Source organism: Lupinus angustifolius, unplaced genomic scaffold, assembly GCF_001865875.1.
Source record: "Lupinus angustifolius cultivar Tanjil unplaced genomic scaffold, LupAngTanjil_v1.0 Scaffold_428, whole genome shotgun sequence".
Taxonomy (NCBI): Eukaryota; Viridiplantae; Streptophyta; class Magnoliopsida; order Fabales; family Fabaceae; genus Lupinus; species Lupinus angustifolius.
In genome coordinates, this window is record NW_017727833.1 from 176,333 (window position 1) to 193,964 (window position 17,632).

At 32.1% G+C, this 17,632-nt stretch overlaps 3 protein-coding genes across 7 annotated transcripts; 1 reads left to right on the forward strand and 2 right to left on the reverse strand.

Moving 5' to 3' along the window:
• Nucleotides 1-2,859: 2,859 nt before the first annotated feature.
• LOC109341311 (protein MIZU-KUSSEI 1-like) lies at nt 2,860-4,044 on the reverse strand. Its single transcript, XM_019579186.1, has one exon. The coding sequence runs from the start codon at nt 3,824-3,826 to the stop codon at nt 3,071-3,073; it is 756 nt and encodes a 251-aa protein (XP_019434731.1). The 5' UTR covers nt 3,827-4,044; the 3' UTR covers nt 2,860-3,070.
• Nucleotides 4,045-5,615: 1,571 nt separating this feature from the next.
• On the reverse strand, nt 5,616-9,194 carry LOC109341298 (protein LNK3-like). Its single transcript, XM_019579176.1, has 6 exons — nt 9,052-9,194; nt 8,075-8,431; nt 7,532-7,697; nt 6,883-6,963; nt 6,653-6,792; nt 5,616-6,073 (listed from the first exon to the last, which is right to left on the reverse strand). The coding sequence occupies exons 2-6, from the start codon at nt 8,413-8,415 to the stop codon at nt 5,980-5,982; spliced, it is 822 nt and encodes a 273-aa protein (XP_019434721.1). The 5' UTR covers nt 8,416-8,431; nt 9,052-9,194; the 3' UTR covers nt 5,616-5,979.
• Nucleotides 9,195-13,354: 4,160 nt separating this feature from the next.
• Nucleotides 13,355-16,843, forward strand: LOC109341319 (cilia- and flagella-associated protein 20). Of its 5 annotated transcripts, XM_019579202.1 has the most exons (7): nt 13,360-13,410; nt 13,612-13,673; nt 13,771-13,802; nt 15,241-15,482; nt 16,272-16,508; nt 16,598-16,647; nt 16,696-16,843. In XM_019579202.1, exons 2-6 carry the CDS (start codon nt 13,621-13,623, stop codon nt 16,604-16,606), a joined length of 573 nt encoding a protein of 190 aa, XP_019434747.1. In that variant the 5' UTR covers nt 13,360-13,410; nt 13,612-13,620; the 3' UTR covers nt 16,607-16,647; nt 16,696-16,843. The 5 variants fall into 5 exon arrangements, with proteins under 5 accessions (XP_019434744.1, XP_019434747.1, XP_019434743.1 ...); XM_019579199.1 differs by having other exon boundaries at nt 13,355-13,410; nt 13,617-13,673; nt 16,598-16,843; XM_019579198.1 differs by having other exon boundaries at nt 16,598-16,843.
• Nucleotides 16,844-17,632: the final 789 nt, after the last annotated feature.

Genomic DNA, 17,632 nt, shown 5'->3' on the forward strand with positions numbered 1-17,632 from the left:
TCTTATAATGGTCTTTCTACTTCCTCCTCATCTTCCAGGTGGTGAAAAGATTTGTGTTTTATTGGTTCTATAGATGAAATAATGGTTCTTGATTCGATGATAAAATCTAGAGAGAGATAGGGGATGGTACTCAAACACTTTTTTGGGTAGATACGTGGACGAGAAATCAAAGTCTAAAGGAGGTATTTCTTTGATTATTTTACTTAGCTTTGGATGGTAAGGCCTTTGTGACAGATTGTGGAGTTTAGAATAATGATAGTTGTGCTTGAGAGATTCAATGGCGCAGAGACTTGTTGGATAGAGAAAAGACTTGGGTTGCTTAGTTGTATGATTTTTTGCAGCACTATTCCTGCAAAAGAGATAGCTTGGACAAGTGGAGTTGGAGTGCTGATGTTTCAGGAGCCTATGTGGTGAAATCTGCTTACCTTATTCTGTTTGATTCTTCCCATCTTCCTTTAGGTAATCCTTTATTAAAGTCTTGGATTAACTGTGTGTCATCTAAAATTTGCTGCTTTGTTTGGAAACTTATTAGGAATAGACTACCTTCAAAGGTAGAGTTATTCAAAAGGCATGTTACTTCTACTAATGAGGAGATAAAGTGTGCCATTTGTAAAACTCATGATGAATCTTCTGAGCATTTTTTCCTTAGTTGTGAGTTTGCTTCTGCTGTTCGGAAAGATGTTTATTCTTGGCTCCAAGTCATTGATACGATTCCTACAACAATTGTTGATTTCTTGAACTCGCATGATGTCATTGGCAGACCCTTTAAAGGGGGACAACTTTGGAGGATGACATGGTTTGTTATGGTTTGGTATATTTGGGTTATGAGAAATGATCTCATCTTTTCCCAAAAGGGAGTAAGCTATAGACATATTTTAGATTTAATTCAAGCAAGGTCTTGGACTTGGTTCCTCTCAAAAATTGGTCCAACATCATTATTGTTCTCAAATTGGTGTATGGATCCTAAGTATTGTATTTCTTTATACTCTAAAAAGATCGCTTCTTGATCTTTTCTTGTATTGGGTTAGCACCCATTATGCTTGTTTTAATACAATTTGCTTAACGAAAAAAATAGTTCAACACATTTCCTAGATTGTTTCCTCTTGGTCAATTGAGCTAGCCATAACAAAGGCAAAATCATCTCTTTGTGTTGACCTAAATAGCAGTGTTATAAAAACCGGTTCGTGCCGACCGATTCAATCGGTAAACCAGTGAAGTGGTCTCAATACCGGTACGGTACAGTAATTATAATGGTCATACAATCATATTGGTTAAAACCGACCAAAATCGGTCATACCGGCCGGTTTTCAATTGGACCGTAGCGGTCATACTGGCCGGTTTTTATTTAATATATTAATATACCGTAGCGGTCATACAATCATATTGATTTTTTTATTCATTTTTCAACATTAATAATAATATATTATATTTTTATATTTAATTTCGCCGGTATGCAATTTAATTAGTGAACCATCGGTTGAACCGCTATACCACTATACAATACTCTAATTGGTTTGATAACCGGTATGGTATTAACAACACTACTAAATAGATAGTGAATACAAAAAGATAAGGAAATAGCCTGCAATTTTAGAATTCATATTTTTAAGGAATTTTTACCATTTTGAATGCATTATAATTACACTTAAACTAAGAGGAGTTATAGTCAACCTTAATACATGAAGAACATACATTTTTAGCTTTGGAGCTCCATCCCAAAAAATCTCCACAATCTCTTGGAGCCAAAAGCGGCAAAGACATATTGTGTTTTATGGTTTTAATTAATTTGGGTCGCAATTTAGGTTATGGGTCAAAGGGGCAAAACGAGATTGATGATTCCACCGATTTTATGTCTCAAAACGACAATTTTATATCATTTCATCATAACAAGCCCAAAACTAAGATCAAACATATTTTAGGACCCGAGATCATAAAAGCATATGATCTTAGGATTGTGATTTTGACTAATTTTGATGTTGGGTTTCTTTGTATAACAAAGATTACTAGCATTCTGTAATAAATAAGTAAAAAAGTGCATTTCCTATACTCTATAAACCAACAAAACCCAAAAAAAATCGTGTTTATATAGTTACCTTAATCCCAGCCCCTTGGAACGCCATACCTCATGAGCCAAGCACTGTCATGGACAATGCAAATTAAAATCTTACTTGAACACCATTTTTGTCTATTCTCATCATCTTGACTCATCACCATTAATGGCTAATCTAATCTAGACAGATCACCATTAATGGAAAAAAGGTCCTTACTTATTTCCCATGTGATTCACAGGTGATTTCTGATACAAAAAATTACCCATTTCATCTTATTGTAGCGATTTCTGTTAGCTTAGAGTGGTAAGATTAGAACAATTAAGGTTGAAGATTGAGTTTCGACTTTTTAAAGTTTATAGGCCAATTTGTTGTAAATGGAAGCCAATTCTTACTTGTTTCGAAATTGGTCATATGCTTTCCCTATAGTTGCAGTTTCTATTAGAATGTGATGGAAATTTTAACAAAAAGATTAAATCGCAATAAAAAATGTTAGTAATTGAATTGTACTTTTAAAGGTGGTCAAAATGCATGTGACCCAAAGTTCATAGGTTCCCCCCTCAAAATTAAACATAAAAATTCAACCAATTCTGGGTAACTACACAAAATGGCATGCACGAATACATGAGTAAAATATTTCTACTCAGAATTTTTTAATAAACTACCCATTTTACAAATTCCCAGCCTTATGGCATTAATATATATTAAATTGATCATTTCAAAAACTCCACAGAACTAAAAAAAAGGTTAATTGAATCATTATTAATGTCACATTCCCATTGAAATTAAAATTAAATAAAATATAGCAGAATATAGTGATTACTTACCAGTTACCAGATTTGTTTCCTGACAAGAAATAAAGAAATATAGATAATCTCTGCGAAAAAAGAGTAAGCTTCTGCCCTAAAAGAACCCGTATGATATGAATATAAATAACTGTTCTAAACACTTGCATGCAACCATTGCCATGCAAAAAATACATTTTCTTACGCCCAGTATGCTCTCACTTTCCATTAATCAAATCAAACCCTCACAAAAAATACACTAAGCTCAGGTCCATTACTTCCATCAGGCATCATCATATAGTAAGTTTCTGAATCCTTTGACCCAACTACACGTTCAAAATGTGCTCTCATGTATGAAAGTTCTCCATCATTAGGATCAGACATGTCATCTGGGAGAACACCAACTGCCATAGACACTGCATGCAACAATTGCATCACGTTCAAATCATCATCTGTGGCCTCTCTCTTCACTCCATACCCAGTTTTCTTCCCATTGCAAAACATGGTCCAAATGGGTTCATCAACAACCTTTATCTTGTCGTTGTTTTGATGTTTCTCGCATTCTAGGGCTATTCTATTAAGGCCTGCTCCCATATCCTGGAGCAGCTTCCCAGTAGGGATAGCTAGCTCCAAGAGAAGAAAGGGTAGGCACTTAGAATTTTCTTGAAAAGCAAGATTGATCCTTGCTTTTCGGTGCCCGAATAGGGTTCCAGTTATCCTCGTGCCGCCATGGATAAATGCCTCGTTAGCCCGATTCCCATTGACTGTAGGCATCTTGCATGATGGCACAATGATGGGGAATGACCGGAACACTGATCGAAACTTCCGGAAGACTTTGGTGGATCTGGAGTCATGTTTGCTCTTACTATTTGCTGGTTGCAAGGAGATGGGTACACGGGGAGTCGGTGAGCGTAATTCTTTTGTGGTGGTGGTGGCAGTTTCCGGTGAGTCTTCTTCAAATATTGGTGAGGGTGGTGGTGGTGGTAATGCCATTAATGTTTGTAGGTGAAAGGAAATGAAATGAGGTGAAGAACATGAATTTTCAATTTTATGATAGTTTGAGGAAAAACTAGAGTTGAATTGTTTGGTAGGTTGTTGGATTAGAACAGGTGTTTACATGGTTATGGGAAGCACGTTGGGTTTGGTGGGTATTCAATTCTATCAAGGTTTGAAAACACAGATGGTTTTTACTACGTGACTTTGTTTTTGTCTATTCTTTGTTATAACTCTCTTTTAGTTAGGTATTACTTTTTTTTGTTTGATTGGGTACCTTAAATTCATTATTTGTAACATAAAATTCAGTTATTAAAATTATTCAATGGCTAATTATTTTATAAGAGTTAAATTTTGAATCCTTATTGTATCATTTTTAAAAAAAATTACTTTTTCCCTTCACAAACTAGTTTTAACTGGTACGATAAGATATGATTTGATTAGTATTTTCTTGTATCGACCGATTTAATTATATGTTCAATATAATTGTCAAGTGATTTTCTAAATGAACCAAACAACATCTCACTGATTTGATAACTGTGATTTTCAGAGACTGATTATCAGTTGGTTTGATTCAGTTGAAAAAATGAGCTAGATATAGGTAAATGAAAGCCATGGGTTGTTAATCACTTCTGGATATGTTAGAGTTTTGATGATGATTAGCTTCTTAGGTAATAGATAGTTTGGTATTTTTTTTCCAACTGGTCTCATTGTTGTACCCTTAACGTTGACCTGATTAATTTGTTATTTATCTGCCTCTTCTATTCAAGCTGTCACATTTTTTAACAAAATCAAACTTAAGTATGACACAAAAACGTTATCCTATATTTAGTGATTGGTCGATCAGTGTAAATGAGCTACATATTTTTTGGGGTATATTGAAACTAAGATTTAGGAACATATATATTTATCCCATTTAGTTTCTTTGAGAAGTTCGTGTTTAAAATGATTTAATAATGTAATATACGTTATCATAAATTTATTGTTAAAGAAATTGATAATGTATACGATACAATGTGGGATGGCACAAAGTAGCTATATCTAATTTAACAATAAACCAAGAATCAATCAATAACAAGCCAATATAAGAGTATAACTAATTCAACAATAAACAAAAAGAAAAAAATATATATGCAATAAAGTGTAAGAGCTTTTTATACGACCAATACATCATCCATCATTTATATTTAATTATTAGACTCTTCAAACAAAATACAAATAAATGATAAATGATTAACTAACTATATATAAATCTTTACCTTTCGAAAACAAAAATCAATCGATAAGCAAGCCAATATAAAAGCATATCTAACTCAACAATAAACCAAAAATTAAACAAAACAGTTGACATGTTAAGAGCATAAGAAACTAAATAAACAAGTACAGGAGCATGTCAAATTCAACAATATATAAAGGCATGAGAACATATCTAGTCCAATAAGATGATATTAATTCAAGAGTGTGGATGGTCTCATGTGCTTGATAAGCCCATTACATTTTTCTTTTAAAGAAATACAAATATTGTTAGAGATTATCTACACACTTAATCCAACAATAAAATAAAAAATAGTCAAGAAGCAAGCCCAATAAAAGCATACCCATAATAAGAACTAGTAACAATATTGCATGCAATGCACGAATTTTTTTATCTCATGCTATAGGAAAATTTAATGTGATTTTTTTGGCCCTCTAGCATTTTCCTAACAGAATAATTGAGGTTTGCTTATATACATACATGCTGAGCTAAATGGATACAATTGGCCTTTGGATATATACATGCATACAGATCAAAGAAACCAATATAGTAAAAATAACAGGCCTCTTTGCAGCATATAGAGCTGAATAATTACACAGGAAAATGGTTTTTCTCATTTCTGGTTTAGCTACTTCTAAGCTCACTATCATAATACATTAATACCTAACAAAAACTCTATGGCATGGATGACTTGTATGTAGGATCACCATATGGAATGTGTGATTCATTGGTCCCTTTGTCCAAATATCTTAACCTCAGCATTTCCTTGTGATATTTGGTGAATGGGATTGTGAAATTTTAATGCCGAATTCAAGGCTTTTGATGAGCCATTTACCAGAAAACCTTATGTTACATTTGTTTCTTGGTTGGAGTTGATTGATGTTGTAAGAGGAAGATCTTAAATGTTAGTATCCATCTTGTTGAACATGAGATTTGCAACTGCTCTGTCAACACTGTTGGTATCAGATTCCATTGTTTCATTGTCCTCACACCTAAATACAAAGTTAACAATTCAATTAATGGTTTTGATCATTTGAATTGCTTGGACAAGGATAAAAGTGTTGTGTGCACTAATGTTATTTTATGATTGTGTTTAACACTATTGATTCTCAGTGTGTTGACATTATAATGAGAGCTAAAACAAAGTCAGTTTAAATCGAACATCTGACTAGAGAACAGGACTATATTGGGTACTACTTCTAAGACTAGAGAACAAAAATGCAGCCCCGTGCATGAGGGTCGAGGCTCTAACCTAGTGAGATTTGGAGAAGGTAGATGTACGCAGTCTTATCCCCGCAAGTGGAGAGACTGTTTCCAGGTATAACTAGAAATAACATAACCAAAATAAAAAGTGAATGTCTATCCTGCAGCTAAGGCATAATTCACGCCGAGAATAAAGATTGGAGCAGTTAGATAGAAATTGTGCTACATAGTAAACCAAACATTTAGTTCCAAGCCAAATCAAGAAATCATGTCATCTAGGGAAACAAATGCTTTGTTTGATCAATAACATGCAGCAATTAGAAGGCCAACAGAACATAACAGACATGCAGCAGATATAAATCATATACCTCATGGTTTCATTGGTAACTTCCCCTAGCACTGTCGTTTGCATGTTAAGGTCATCATCCAGATTCTCTACTACATGTTTTGTATCTCTGGCCAGGCGGTAAAAGGCATCTCGGAAACAAATACGGGTCTTCCCAGTGAACTGGTCGTGTGAAACAGGAAAAAGAAAATTAGTAACAAGTATGATAACTTATAATTAAATGGCAAGCATCACAATTCTCAGTCACATCACCTGTGCAATTGCTATCTCAAGATTCTGCAGTATCGATTCCTCATTAGAATACTGCTCATGCATGGCTTCATCTCTATTGCACTGCTTAAAGGGGTACAAGTATTTGACTGTCAGAACCATAAACAGAAAGTATATAGATTACGATAATACCGTAAACCCCAAAAACAATAACCCAGATACCATGCAATTAAAACTTTAATAAAAGCTAGTTCCGCTGGTTTCAATAATCATATACAGTCATGATTTACTCTATTTCCCCCAAAATATCAACATGTTTTTAAAAAAGAACTAAAGATGTTAATTTTCTGTCTATACCAACACTAGTGAATTGTTCATTTGAGCTATGTAACACTCTAATCAAAACAAAAGGTGCTCTGTCTCTATCCAATAAAATTACACAAAGTAATATAAAAATATTAGTTTTTGTTTATATAACTTTGTTTTTAAATAATTGACGCATTTTGATTGGTCCTCAACACAAATGGACAAAAGAGATCTTCATTCAGGGGAGACAGTGTTTATCCCTATCATCATGGTATATGTAAGAAAGTTTCATCAGATAATTTCTTGAAAACAAGGGTCATAGCAACTCCCCCAGACAAATGATAGGCAAACACCTTCGAAGTACTAGACAAAAATCAAATTTCACCTCTATATTTAGGCAATCCTTAGAGTTTAAGTTGTTTGGAACAAACTTTGAAGCTTCAGTATCTCTCTGCAATCCACGAGATCTATTACTGCATGGGTTTTCAGGACAAAAGTAAAAGGAATTGTGTTGGTCTTCAACACAGGACAGATCATCAATCACAGAATCCCTGCATTATGTGAAACATGTCAGGGTTGTAACACAATAATAGTCATTGAACTGGTAAGCCAGTGAACTTGAATGTCTCTGTTGTGTTATGATACGTGAGTAATGCAAGATGGAAAATAAGACTTTTTACAGTAGAATTATGGCTAGAATTATTCAAGAAAGTGGGAGGAGCCCTTACCATTCTATAACAGGTTCATGCTATAGAGTTCTGTGAACCATAAGTAGTATGTTTGTGCTAGTGTCTGTATTGGCACCAATCATAAAGATAAATATGACGAATTTGGAATGCAAAAACACCACAGAGCAATTCAATTTGCATTGGATTTCCTACAATGTATAGCATACATATGCCAAGTAAAAGAATTTCAGAAGCTATACAAGAAAATGCCGCCCGTCTGTTCTAAACACAATAGGCCTTGAAGCTCGTAATTACACTGATCCGATGAAAGTGTTTGTTGAAAACTTGAACTGGTAGACTGATCTTTATCATTTAGAGAATGTTCAAGCTCAACTTCATTACCAAAACTTTCTTCCATGAAATCAAATTCTAAGTCGGTCGCATTTGTATCCATGGTGAAATACTGCTTAGGTGAATCAAAACCTTCAGGTGCATTTATTCCCCAGTTTGACCAACTTTCTGGTAAAGGATGCCAATCCAATAAATCTTGATCTTTAGGAACATGAAAATCATTGATATCATAACCATAGTAGCAATCCATGACAAGTATCTGTAGAGTGTTCAAAACATGTGAACATTAATATGCAGCAAAATTGCCTTTTTAATTGGACATATGCAGAATTTGTTGTTTATAATTACACATAAAAGCTAATTGATAACATGGAATGAGAACTTCAGTTATCTATATGCTATGTACATAAAACATTCATAGTTACTACACCAGGTTTTGGAATCCATCTATCTCTTGACTCTCTTCCTAAAGAGATCTTAGATCTTTCAAGATTTTCTTTTTATTGCAATAGAAGTTTCTATATCACTTTGACTTTATCTTCCAAGCTTAATTGAAGTTTTATTTCCTTCCCAGTCCATACCTTAACTAAAGAACCAAAATCAAGTTTATTCAAGCCAGAAGATGTTCAAAACCACTAACCAAAAGCCCAAAAAATGATAGAAAGTGAAATCACAAACAAATAAGATAAAAACTTGATGAAACCACTAAACACCACACATCTTTTCCATCCCATCCACAATAAACTACAACTTCTTCAAAAGTACAACTTTTTCAAAACTACTTAATTTCCATAGAATCACACTCCAAAGATAACAAATATTAATAAAATACATAAAAGAAGGAAAAAAACATGAAAGGAGCATAGCTTGCTAAGACTTGCCTGAAAAAAATTGAAGCAGAACTCAAATGAAGAACTTGTAGAATACAATAAGTTAGTAATGAATCCTCAAGTTGAAAATTTAATGAGTTCTTTAGTATATTTTTTCTGAAAAACAAGAGGCGGTTCTAAATATACACATAATATTTAATTAGATAAGATTATTTTTATAAGAGAAAGTTAGATGTTATTGGAGTCCACTATGATGAGCTTAGAAGCAAGAGAGACACATGTTAGAAAACAAAAAAAGCTAAATGAAAATGACTTTTTATAAGTTTGTGGCTGAGGATGTTTTGAGCTTGAAATTTTGTGGCTTCTATTTCTCCATCTAAAACAGAAATCTTATTGGTTCACGTTTCCATGGTCATCCATCTTTGTCATTCTTTTTTAAATGTATCATCTTCCTTCAATTTTTGTTGAGAGATGATCTAGGAACTTATTTGATTGAGCTAAAAAATATAAGTTATAAAAAAAGCTATATACTTATGTTATCTAACATTGTTGAAATGAATTTTAGTTTAAATTGTTTAAATTATACCAAATACAAGCAAATATAAAATAATAATATTTAAGAATAAATTTTGGATCTTAACAGATATATAAAAATCACTGGTCAATCTATATAAATTAAATAAGTCATATTTTTATATTTCATAATATTTTTATAATTCATCAATATTTATTTCTTTTTTATATTAATATTATATTGTATCTTATTATGAATATTTATATATGCTACATATTTAAAAATAATTTTTTAATATTAACCATATTTCTAAGTTCTACTATTGATCTTATCATCACATGAGTAAGAGTTACGAAAATGTACTATAGTGAGAATTTAATTTAATAAAAAATAATTTGAGAATGAGAAACACATATAACATAGAAAAACTTATATGGAGAAAATACAATATATCATATTTGGAGATAAGTGTATTATATTTTTTGTGCTATCATTTATGACTAAATTTTAATTATAATTAAAATTTTAATGTGTTGTAAAAATTTTATTGATTATTATTCATGAAATACTAGAAAATAAGATTTGAGTTAGTAAAAGAAATTGAAAAGTAAATACATTATTCATGAATGTTTGATTCTCCATAAATATCCATAATATATAATAAACTTATCTATTATTAAAACTATTCATTTAGATTCCTTAACTTTAACCAATAAATATGGATTAATTTATTTTTCTCCAATTTAAATAAATTATCGATTGTTATTAATTAGGTATAGTTAAGATAGTGGTTAGGATAATGAGTTTGTTGGTGATGATGTTTTAATGATCAAATTTGTGGCCTAAAATTGAGCATCTAAATTGGAAATTTGATTGGCCCACGTTGCCAATAAGATTTGATTTTGTGCTATTTGGACATCTCAGCGTCTGGTATTTGATGCTGTCTGAGCTGCCTTCAAAATCTTATTCCCTATTAGCCATTCACTTAAGAAAGAGACTTGTTATGAGTTTGTGGCTCAGAATGTTTTGAACTTTTCATTATCAAATTTGTGGCCTAAAGTTCTTCATCTAAAAATAAATTCTTATTGGGTCACATTGTAATATTTGGTCCCACCTTAATCATTATGTGCTTATTGGATAAGGTTAGGGATAACAATCAAAATTAAATTTATAGTTACAAGTTCAAACTCAATTCGAATTTAACAAATAAAATTTGTTGAATTGGGTACGGGTTTACCCAAGTTTAATTTTTGGGTTTGGTAAATACCCTACCCAAATTCACCCTGAACTTGATTGACACTTATTCTCTTATCTTATCGAGGTGTAATCAATGTTACTTTACTTTTGCCTTAATCAAGTATGTTGCTTTTTTCTACATAATAATTAATTTACATTGAGTTCAGTCAACATATAAATAACAACATGGTGAAGTTAAATTCACTACCATATGATGTTCTCTTGAGTTGCTTTTCAGATGGGTTTCCCATCCGGTTGGGTTACTTGAATCTGACAAATTTGAAGATGATATTATTTATTTCAACCTTATTTAGTTCAGGTTTTGAATTTTGAATTTAGAGTTAAATAAGTACAAATTCAGCATCGATCTGTCTCATTGTCATTTCTAGATAAGATACAAAAATATGTAAGTCATTTAATATATGTCACAAAATAATTTAATGTTTATTATTAATTTGCATATGTCATTTTCCTACAATGAAAGTGGATAATTGAAAATCTTATTATTCCCAAAAGCCCTTCACCATTCGATTAACAAAATTTATTGGGAACCTAAGAAACTTTTATAGACTGAAGTGAAACTTTAGTTAGTTAAGAAGTAATTATATTTCATTGTAAGTCATTATATTTGTCCTAATTAAGAAGTATAAGAAGAATATGAAAATGGATTTCAACCAAAATGCTCAAATTTTGGAGAATCAAAAATACAAAAATCGGTGAATTTTTAGACTTTGGCAATGCTACGATGGTCCTGACGGAAATGATAAGTTAAAAACTTTGAAAAGATAGAAGACATAAAAACTCAAATATAAAATAAATGACCAAAATATATCATTTTGAAAAGATAGACCCATTTTTGTATTTTTGTTTCTCCAAAATTTGAGCATTTTGCTTGAAACCCATCTTACATATTCTCTCTATATTTCTGAATGAGGACAAATATAATCTATGTCTTACTTTCTATTCATCTTATTAATAAGTCACACAAAATAATGCACATTTACATATTTATTAATAAATAATGCAGCAAATAAAAATCTCTACATAAATTTTATCATTGCTAAATTCACCACCACAAGAGAATCAACCTCAATAACTAGCTTTTAACATGCATGAAGGTGACCATGTCAATTCTTCATGAAGTAAAGCAACAATGTTACTTGTGTCTTGTAAAAATATGGGTCTGCCTTTTAAATATGAATTGATCTACTATTTTGGATACTTGTTAGAAATTGCTTGTGTTTGTTTTAAATTGAACATGAGATACATGCTTTATTAAAGGAAATAAAGATGGGTAGATAAGCATTAAAATATACAGATGTTTACACATGAAATCAAAGGACTTATTTTGGTAACAACGCTATCTGGGTGATAATGATGATGTTATAGGTGGATGCAACGTCTCCACACATATAAAAAAAGAGTATATATATGCGTACCGATAAATGTAAGAAATTTATACATTGTTATTATATCATTTATATTTAATTATTATTGATTTTAAATATAAATAATACAAATGAATGATATAATAAACATATGTAAATATTTATATCTATTGTCCATATTTATTATACTCTTAACCACCTAACAAAAACATTGTTTTCCTACCTCTAAGGGTGTCACATGAGTGCCATTTCTTAAGAGTCATGCAAATAATGTTACACATGTGGATTTGGTTTTTGTTATTTTATTTTGTAGGTAAATGGTTTTTGTTATTTTATTTTGTAGGTAAATGGTTTTTGTTAAGGTTTTTATTCTTCTTTTTTTTTTCCTCGGATTATAAATATTATAAAGGTAGCATCCTTAAAAATTACTTTTAATTAGAAGTTGAAATGAATAAACATATTTAAAAAAATAACTTTCTATAGGTGCAATAGAAGAGGGGAGAAGTTAAAAATGTTTTTCTATAACTGTGTATCCAACATATAGAATAATGTTATTTTTCCATTCAAAACTTTACAAATACTTCTATTTTTTCACTATCTAAAAATCAACTTTTTCTTCTCCTTTTGACACCATGAAACCCACTTTTTCAAAACTTGGTACAACTTTCTTAATTTTTATCTAGAAATCATAGAGAAATATCTTTAAATGGAAAAATACCAGAAATTTGGTCATGTGATTTTTTCTTAGTTGTCATATATATATTTTATTAAGCTAAATTTACAAATTATTATATTATTTTTTTAATATATAACACTAAAAATCACAATTTATGATAGAATATGATGCGTCCTTCGCTCCTCCATGTAGATAATTACAACTAGTGGATAAAGGTTTTGACTGTTATTGTTGTATAAGGGTACTCTCACCCTTTGGGTAAAAAACTAATCACTTTCAGAGTATGTGATTATCCTCCCAACAAGTATTACTCCAACGAATTGAATCTTTGATATTTTGTTCAGCTAAAACAATCTAAAAAAACCTTATATCATTAGACCAACACATTGTCAACTAATATGAATTGAAAATGAATGAATATGAAGAGCAATAAAATTATCAACCCATCTACATATTGATAGTTTGGGCCTAGGCCCATACTATACAGAAAAGAAATACCTTTTTAATTTAAATTAAATGTTCATAAATTGAAGTCACAGAGAGAAGCAAAACCTTGTACCTAATTTCCCCGAGAAACATTCAGGTTTCCGAAATAGTTCACGTTCGTGTTTCAGATTGTTATGTTGCATTCTTCAATATCTCTCACGCGTTCTGATTTTCAATTATTATTATTTTTTTATTTCCTTAACCTAAATTAGTTTCATTCATATGGAATTGCAAGTTAAATCTTTGTCCTTTTTCTTTTCAATTTTTAGCTTTTGGGTCCAAAAACTTGACCTGAATTGTGTGTGGCTATTGCTAGTGCAGAAAAATGTTCAAGAACACTTTTCAATCAGGATTTCTTTCTATATTATACAGCCTCGGGTATGTTTTGTTTGTTCTGTTTCACATTTCAGTTTAACTTGTTTAATAGCTTGTGATGATGATGATGATGAAATTGTGTGTTGTTTTGTTTTTGTAGGAGCAAGCCTTTGCAGATATGGGACAAAGAAGGTAAATGTTTTCTGGATTTGTATTTTTGCAGTATCACTACTATAATTTTAGAGCTTGTTATGAATTGAATATGTTGCTTCACATTCGTATGAATTTATCATGTCAAAATGATGTTTGGTCCTCCTAATTGAAATTTTTGTGTTGTCCATTTCATGAAATGGTAATTTTGCCACCTTGTGACATGAGTGTTTGACCCTCCCGAGATCTCACAATGGTGGGATACTTGTGCATTGGGCTGCCCTTTTGTTCATGCCATGTAATTATGCCATTACCATAGTGACCAGTGAATGCTACGAAATGGAGTGCCAACAAGAGCCAAAAATAAGGCATGGATATGGGAATATTGTGGCTGATTAGTTGATTAGAAATTTTTTTTATCGGGAATGAATGTATTCGAGAGAAAGTTTGAATGATACCTATCCATGAGAAGACGCCAGACACTTGCCAAAGGTTGTGTGTCATGTGCATGTTATGCAGTCGAGATTGTGGTTATGTTGTTTTTACTGACAATTGCGGTAAAATGAACAAACTAGTTGAGGTTGTAGTGGGAAAGGTGCAACAAATATGGAATGTAATTCCAATAAAATGGGTAGAGAATACTGAACTAAGTAGAAACCACTAAAAACAACATTGCTGTAAATGCTATTATTGAAAGTTTAGTAGTTGATAGAGTCCAATGACATCAATTGATCCATGTTGTTGACCTCAGTGGGATTAGTTTTGTTTGTTATTGTTGTAATTTTGTAAAGAAGCTTACTAAAGATGAAAGAAGTAAGAGAGAATTTATGATTATCTCTAGTCACATAATTTGTGCATGTACCTTGTACTTAGCATTGAAACACCGGAGAAATGAAACAAGTTAGATAATTGTAAACAGTGTAAATAGAAGGAGAGTGTGAGAGACTAGTATATGAGAGAGAATCTAAGTAAGGGTTGTCTAGAGCACAAGGCTCCCACCCAGTGGGGTCGAAGGTAGATGTACGCAATTTTACCGTGCAAGCAGAAAGACTATTTTCAATAGAGACAGTATCTATGTAACCATATGTAATTCTTTTTTATTATTGTAAAACGATGATTGATACAATAGGTTTAGGGGAATACACAAGGAGAGTGAGCCAGCACTAGCTGTAACTACCTTAGCCTCTGCTGAGTCTTAGGGTGCAGTGTCAACACACACTGCACTTTATTATTACAAGATAAACCAGGTAGCCAAGTTCCATTGTAATAATAACCTTATAATTTGATATGCTTTCATTTATTGTTCGACCCCTTTTGTTTGTTTCTCCTTGATATTTAATATTTGTGGACTGGAACTGTCTCAAATAGTTAACCATTTTGTCTTTGCATATCCGTGATTTGTGTGATGATGCACAACATTTTTTTTTTATATTAACGGTAAATATGCTATACAACTGATTTTGTCTTGAGCTTTTTGTAGTTGTAGATGGCCATGTAAAACGACCACATGATGAGGACATACAATCCGATGTATTGGAAATAATTGGATCAAATATTCAGTCCACATACATTACATGCCCAGCTGATCCTGCTGCAACCCTTGGTATAAAACTTCCATTCTTGGTGATGATTGTCAAGAATCTAAAGAAGTATTTCACATTTGAAATTCAAGTTTTGGATGATAAGAATGTCAGACGACGATTTCGAGCTTCTAATTTCCAAGTCTGTAAGTTTGCTCATGATTTTGTGTGTTTTCTAAGAGCTTGTAGATGTTTAATTTCTTCCATGTGTATTTTGTGCTTGAGTGCTTACTTGTATCTAATATAGAGAACGCAAATTTTCTGACTATTAAGTATTAACACAGTTGCATGTTTCTAGTTTATGGTCACTCCACCCAAGCCTGTACAACTTGACAATGTAATTTTAACTTTTTTTTGCGAAGGTATATGTTAATGTAAATTCACAAGTATAATGTTTTACAATGATGCATTAGTTTGTGCATGCAAAATTCTTGACATCAGGTAACATCAATTATAGTAGTCTACATAAGGTGATATTATTCATTGGTCATTTAATATGAAGATTGATCAGCTATACTAACAGGAAATCAAACAATACTGAGCTCTTTACTTTTGAAATTTGATTTGTTCAGTCTGCTAAAAAGTGGACATTGCCCATGAGAGTGGTGTGGGTAGCTCAATCATGTTCCCTACATTTGAGAATGGAATTTGAATTTTCTTATTCATTCGGCATAGTGTGAAAGAAAGGACAGGAAAGCGGAAAAAATATATTCTGGACTTCCTTGATTTGAGTGACTCAATGGGCAAAACATTACCATTTCATGTCAATCTTGGCTAGATTAGTTATAAAGTAGTCACTACAATTCTTGATATTAAGCAATGGCATATTTAAGTTATACGGTCATTCTTGCTGAAATAAAATATTAAGATTATAAAATCCTGTCAGTATGCATTATATTTGATTGATTATTTTCTTATTTTCACGTTATAGGCTGTTACTCGAGTAAAGCCATACATATGCACCATGCCACTGAGATTGGATGAGGGATGGAATCAAATCCAGTTTAACCTGGCTGATTTCACCAAGAGGGCATATGGTACTAATTATGTGGAGACTCTGCGAGTTCAGGTCCATGCAAACTGTCGCCTGAGAAGGATATATTTCTCTGATCGCCTCTACTCTGAAGAGGAACTCCCACCAGAGTTCAAACTGTACCTACCAATGCAGGTAAGAGATGCCACATATGAAGAGCTAGTATTTTTATTTTTCGATCTCAATTGCGTGCCATATCTAACCTTTTGTTTATCATAATGCAGAAATCATGAAGACATAGCAGAAGGATGGAATTGGAGGCACCATAGGGTTGGATGTTATTCTATTGGATGTTATTCTATATGCACACTATCTGTAGTTCTGCCAATTAGCTTGTTTTACTCCAAAATATCTGTCAATGTCAGTCAGATTACACAGTTGGATATTCTGATGCTTGCTTGTAATGTTGGAACTAAGTTTCAGTGATAATTTGTGTTTGTGCATTTATATGATAGTGTCTCTCATCTGAAGAAAGTTGATGGTAATGTTTTCAATGCATGACATTAATAAATAAATATTAGTTGGTGTCCCTTACTCTGTCCTGCCCAATAGTATGGTGCCACGTAGTTTTATTTTTGTTTCAGCAGGAGAATGAAAAGACACATAAAAAATGATATTTTTAATGACATACGTGGCAAAATACTATTGGGTGAGACATGGTTGAGGACATCAACTTGAGACAAGTGATCTTCCTCCATGCATATACCACATCCCAAATCATCAAAACTCATCATCCCAGCTACCTTCATAAATAATTGTTCCAACTGTTCTCCCATTGTAAGTGAACAATAACATTAGAGTAACCATAATGGATGTTCTTAGTGTTGTTCTTAACGGATTAAGAAATTTTTTACTCTGTTCTTTACTGTGTTGTTCTTATTTTCTTACTTTTGTTGTTAAATAAGAACAATTCAAGGTTGTTCTTAACCAAGGGAAATGAGGAGAGAGGTAAATTTTGTGGGAAAAATGTATATGTTGTGGGACCCAAATAAGAATAAGAATGATGTTTGTTATTGTAAGAAAAATATAGATTTTGTTCTTACCTCATAGAGAGTTGTAATAAATTATAAAATAATGTGGGAAACCCAAATAAGAATGAATATGTTGTTTGAGTGGATGCTCTTAATACTTTGGTTGGGTCATAAATATGATTCATTTTAACCTCCCAAATCCTCCCATCCATTAGTTTTTCCTTATTTCATGCAAAATTGCATGACCACTATAGGAGAGTCCAGTTGCACTTCTGATTCACCATAACC